Below are 6268 nucleotides of genomic sequence, written 5' to 3' on the forward strand. Positions count from 1 at the left end.
TCTGGGATTGTGTTTTAGTCCTTTGTTTTGTCATGTTTGCTACCAGATGCAGAAAGCTCAGTTTCCCTCTTCACAGCTGCACAGCAATGCCTGCTAGTGTCACTAGTTTTCCTGTTGGTCAGGTTTGCCCTCAGTGACCCCTGAGAAGCACTACTTAGTCTTTGGTTTTCCAGCAGTTGTTGGTTTGTGTCTAGTTATCCCCAGTCTCAGACATGGGCATTGGTGTCAGTCGATGGCTGACCATCTGATCCAGTGTTGCCTTGCAGTTCAGGGCACGTGCCCAGCCTGAGTTGGGTTGCACTTGCGTGACAATCCCGGCCAAGTGGACGTATGTCCCCAGGCAGTTCAGGGTACAGACAAAACCCAGACACAGACTGCAGGGTCAACAGTTTATGAACCACCTGATTCTGTGTCTCCAGTCAGTTCAGGACACATACAGGAACCAGACGTAGGCCAGACGGGCAGCAATCACAGACTTCCCATGGCTGCGATCATCTAGGGGATCGGGGTGCAAGTAAAACACAGACTCGAACCACTGGACCAGTAGCTCTTTGAGCACTCGCTCACTCTGTGCAGGGTGTGTGCAGGGAGGGGCCACATGCACCCCCCAGCTAGAGCAGTCCTTGGGGCTTCTGAGTGAGGACCTCCTATTTCCTGCAGGTGCAAGGAGGGCAGAGACTCAGTCTGTAATGGCAGCAGGGTCCTACGTCACCTGCTCTTCCCCCAGGAAGTAGATGTGAAATACCTGGCTCTCTCCACGAGTTTCAGCTGGGAACCGTGGCGGTGGAAGTATCGCTCGGACTCGAATCATGGGACCAACAGCTCTTGGAGGATTTGCTCACTCGGCTCAGGGTGCATTCAGGGAGAGGCCACACACACCCCCCGCTTGTACTATTCTTCTACCTCTTTGTAAATGGCTGTCTGTTTCTCAATATGTTTTTGTTCTTTTACTTCTGAAATAAAAAAATAAAGAAAAGAATTTTCAGGTAATCAGCATTATTATCTAATATATTCTGGTCAATAATTAGGGGAAGCCTTGTGCGTGAATGTATCTTTCTGTGTCTGTTTGTGTTTAAGATACATCGCCGGAGCTCAGTGGCACAAGCACCTACGTGGCAAGGGTAAGGTCCTGATTTTCATTCCTGGTATCAAAAAAAAAAAAAAAAACCCAAAAACAATAACAAAAAATAAAATACTTCCCAGAGTTGATATGTGCTGATATATGAAACAGATAGAAATCTCTCATCTTCTATGCCAACAAATTGATATTTTCTACAAATTAATAAGAAACAGTGAATCCTTCTTTAGAATTATGATTATAATTTTCAGAAGCAGCTACTAGAATGCTCAATGTATCCACATTTGAGAATTAGGAGGAGGATAAATGTGAAATTTTTTACACATACTATTCATGTACATATGTATAGATCAATTACAATTTAATTTTTAAACCTATCCATTATTTTGAGGTAAATTTAATATTGATTCCTGAGTATTGTTTTACAAGAACTGCAATTTCTTGTCCTTATTTTTTACATTTATTTTGAAACATTGTATTTATTCTATTTATATTAGATACCATACATGGTACTTCTTCCTCATTTATCATGAGAACTAGTTTGCAAGAAAGTGCTATGTTTCTACATTTTGCCAAATCTCCTCATAAGTCTAAATATACCTCAGGGAATATAATTCATTTATAATGCTGTTGGGTCACTTTCATCTTGTTTCAGATATTTCTAAATTGCTGTGGAAAATGTATCATTTTTCTTTTGTTCTGACATTTCTTCCTCGTGTCTTACCAGTTAAGGTCCAGGAAGAGATTGACAGTGTGATTGGCAGGCACCGGAGCCCCTGCATGCAGGACAGGAGCCACATGCCATATACAGATGCTGTGCTGCATGAGGTGCAGAGATACATAGACCTCATTCCCACCAGCCTGCCCCATGCGGTGACCCGTGACGTTCAGTTCAGAAACTACAACATTCCCGAGGTAAGCTTGCTTCTATCTTGCATCTCAGAGTTGACATTCCCAAATTCAACATGAGATTGCAAATCAGTAACAACAGAAACAAGTACAAAACTCTCACATTTCATTGCTTGGTGGGCTTTCTGTTTTTTCCTGTGGGGCTCTAAATCTTTGTTTTATGTATGTATGTATGTATGTATGTATGTATGTATGTATGCATGTATTTATTTATTTATTTTAAAGAGTAAAGAAAACAAAATAACAAAAACCAAGACAAAACCAAAACAACACAAAAACACTTAAAATGATACAGAATTTCAAAACAAGGTGATAAAAAGTTAACCATGATTGTTATAATACATATTGTTATCATCAATGAAGTTGATCAGATTACGAGATGTTAAGAATGCAACACTGATCAAACAATTACAGAGAATTAAAGATAATGAAAAACATTAGAAACAATACAGAGTTTCACTAATCAAGATAGTAAGGATTCAACAGTGGTTGTTATATTGCATAGTATTGTCTTCAAATTAGTTGTTCAGATTACCAGATATAAGAAGAAAAATTGGTCAGAAAAATAAAAATTTAAGCATTAACTGTTCCTTCAATAAACCAATAGATATCAGCAGTACAATCATTCCAGCTATTCTTATATATCTATATATTTTTCCTTCATTCTTTCTTTCTTTTTTCCTTTCTGTCATCTCAGTTGTTCCTTCCCTTTGAGCTATGTCTTTCCCTTTCACAGTATCTAGTGTTACTTCTGAGTTTTATTTACTCTTTCAGGTTCTTACACTAGGGAGACAATGTTTATACATGCAGGTCTGATTTATACGACATGAGCATGGTCTCATTGCATCCATTTTCCTATAAAAGCCTCGAGTTTATAATTTTTTATAGCTGAGTAATGCTCCATTGCATAAATATATCACATCTCTCTTGTCTAATCATCAGTGGATGGGCATTTGTGTGGTTTCCAAGATTTAGCTATGAAAACTGCACTGCTATAAACATGGGTTCACATATATCACTGTGGTATGATCTTTTCTATTCTTCTGGAAAAATATGCAGAAGGGGAATAGCTGGATTGAATGGGACCTCTAATCTTAGTTTTCTGAAGAATCTCCACACTGATTTACATAGTGGTTGCACCAGTCAACACACCCACCAACAGTGGAGAAGTGGGGAGCTTCAACAGTGTTTGTTATTGGTTGATTTCTTGATGATAGCCGTTGTTTCTGGAGTGAGATGGAATCTCAGTGTTGCTTTAATTTGCATTTCTCAAATGACTAATGATGTTGAAAAGTTTTTCATATACTTAGTTGTCATTTGTATTTCTTCTTGTGAGAAGTGTGTATTTATCTCAGATACTCATTTTTCATTGGGTCTTTGAATTTTGGGGGTCTGATTTTTAAAACTTCTTTATATGTTCTAGATAGAAGCCTTTTGTTTGAGGGAGAGTTGGCTAAAATTTTTTCCCATTCATGTGTTTTCCTTTTACTCTGTTGGTGATTTCTTTTGATGTGCAAAACTTTTCAGTAAGATAAGATCCCAGTTGTTGATTCTTTGAAGTATTTCTCGTGCAGTTTGGCTTTTGTTCATGAACTTTCTGCCTACCCCTACATCTTTAAGATTTCTAACTACTTTGTCCTCTTGTAGATTTAATGTTTCTGTTTTAATATTTAGATCTTTGATCCATTTTGACTTTATTTTCATGCAAGGTGATATACATGGGTCTAATTTTAGACTTTGGCGTGTGGAAAGGCAGTTTTTCCACCACCATATACTAAAGAAGCTATCTTCCTTCCAGTGAACATATTTGACTCCTTTTCAAAGATAAAGTGGCTGAGTGTGTTTGTAATTTTGTCTCAATCTTCTAATCTGTTCCATTGATTCTCAGGTCTGCTTTTTTCCAGTACCATGCTGATTTCATCACAGTAGCTGTGTAATATAATTTCAAGTCTGGGATTGTGATGCACCTGACTTTCTTTTTACCCAGGATTTCCTTTGCTATTCTAGGCCTCTTCTTGTTCCAGATGAATTTTAGAAATATTTTCTCTAGATATGTGGAGCACACTAATGGTATTTTAATCAAGATTGTGTTGAATCCTGATAAGGAGTATGGCCATTTTCACAATGTTGCTTCTTCCTATCCATGAGCAAGAAATATTTTTTCATATTCTATAATCTTCAATCTCTTTTTCCAGAGTACTGTAATTTCCACTGTATAGATCTTTTATTTCTGTGTTAGATTGATTCCTCAGTATTTCATTTCTTCATGTGTTGTTGTGAAAGGTGTTGTTTCCCTAATTTCTCTCCTAGTGCATTTGTTGTTTTTGTATAGGAATGCTATTGATTTTTGAGTGTTGACTTTTTATCCAGCAATGCTATTATTTGTTTATTAATTCTAGAAGTCATTTGGTGGAGTGTTTGGGTCTTCCATGTAAAGTATCATGTCATCTGTGAATAATGGTAACTTCACTTCTTCCTTTCCAATCATTATTCCTGTTATTTTTCGTTCTTTTCCTATTGCTGTGGCTAATGTTTCCTGAACTATTTTAATAGGATTGGTGATAATGGATATCTTTGTCTTGTTCCTGATTTTAAAGTGAAAGATTTCTGTTTTTGTTCATTTAGTATGGTATTTACTGTTGGTTAGTCATGGATAACTTTTATCAGATTGAAGTAAAGACCATCTATTCTGATTTTATGTAGGTTTTTTTTTTTAACAAGAATGGGTGTTTGACTTTGTCAAAAGCTTTTTCTGCATCTATTGAGATGATCATACAATTATTATCTTTGGCTCTGTTGATATCGCATATTACATTTACTAATTTGTGTATATTGAACCATCCTTCCATTCCTGGGGTGAATTCTACTTGACTTCTATGTTGTAAATCTTCTTGATGTTTTGCTGCAGTGTGTGTGCTAGTATTTTATTGAGGATTTTTGCATCTGTGTTTATTAGAGAAATTGGCCTAGTTCTCTTTTTTGGTTGGATCTTTCTCTGGTTTTGGTATTAGGGTAATACTTGCCTTAAGGAATGTGTTAGTCAAAATTGCTTCCCTTTCAACTTATTAAAGAGTTTGAGAAGAATTGTTGTTAAATCTTCCCTAAATTTTCTTGTGGAATTGAGCTGTGAATCCATTAGTACATGGGCTTTTCTTTGTTGGTAAGGGTGTTTTTAAATTACATTTTAAATTCCCTTGACTGATGTATGGTTATTCAGGATTTTGGTATCTTCTTGACTCAGCTTTGGTAATTCATATGTATTTAGGCATCTGTCCATTTTTTCTGTGTTTTCCATCCTGTGAGAGTAATGATTTTTAATGTAGCTATTGATGATATTTTGAGTTTCTATAGGTTTATAGTGATTTCACCCTTTGCATTCCTTATTTCCTGAATTTGAATTTTCTCTTTCCTTATTTGATAAAGTTGGCTAGGGGTCTATCAGTTTTATTTATTCTTTCACATAACCACCTCTTTGATTCATTAATTCTTTGTATTGTTTTGTTAATCTCACTTGCATTAATTTCTGCTTTGATCTATAATTTCCTGCGTCCTTTGGGCTTTGGGCTTGACTTTCTCTTGTTTATCTAGAAGTTTGAGTTGTAGTATAATGTTTATTTCTGCTCATTCTATATTCCTGATGTGAGAATTCACTGCTGTAAATTTCCCTCTTATGGCTGTGTTCATTGCATCCCACAGGTTTCGGTCAGTTGTAACTGCTTTTTGTTTGTTTGTAAATATTGTTTAACTTCTTCTTTAACTGCATCTGTGATCCATTGCCTGTTCACGTGGGTATTATTTAATTTCCACTCATTTATGAAGTTTTTGTGATTTCTTTTTTCAGTAATTTTCAATATCATTGCACTATGGTCAGATATTATACATGGTATAATTTCAAATTCCTGTGCATTTACTTAAGCATGTTCTATGTGCTAGTACATGGTCTATTTTAGAGAATGATCCATACATAGCTGAGAAGAATCTGTATTCTGATGGTGTTGTTTGGAACAATTTCTAAAGATATACTAAGTCCATTTTTTCACAAGTTTGGTGTAGTTCTGTGATTTCTTTGCTGATTTTTTGCCCAGTTGATCTACTACTTTGTGACAATGTCATGGTAAAATCCCCAGTTATGACTGTGTTTTTGCTTATTTGATTTTTTATGTCTGTTAATATTTGTCTTATATCTTTGGTTGACCAGTATTGCATGTCTATATCTGTTTTCATGAGAAGCCACTTTGAAGATATCAATATGTAATACAACCACCATTGTTAATTCCCTAC

General features: G+C 36.0%; 1 protein-coding gene across 1 annotated transcript in view; it reads left to right on the plus strand.

Annotated features, from left to right (window-relative positions):
- LOC102028216 (cytochrome P450 2C9-like) overlaps positions 1-6268 on the plus strand; it is a 52495-nt gene that overhangs the window by 31908 nt on the left and 14319 nt on the right. Inside the window, exons 4-5 of the mRNA XM_013506146.1 lie at positions 1078-1121; positions 1734-1993. Of these exons, the coding sequence (XP_013361600.1) occupies positions 1078-1121; positions 1734-1993 (304 nt within the window). The remainder of the gene's footprint in view (positions 1-1077; positions 1122-1733; positions 1994-6268) is intronic.

This window comes from Chinchilla lanigera, unplaced genomic scaffold (genome assembly GCF_000276665.1).
Source record: "Chinchilla lanigera isolate Chin_1 unplaced genomic scaffold, ChiLan1.0 scaffold00106, whole genome shotgun sequence".
NCBI lineage: Eukaryota > Metazoa > Chordata > Mammalia > Rodentia > Chinchillidae > Chinchilla > Chinchilla lanigera.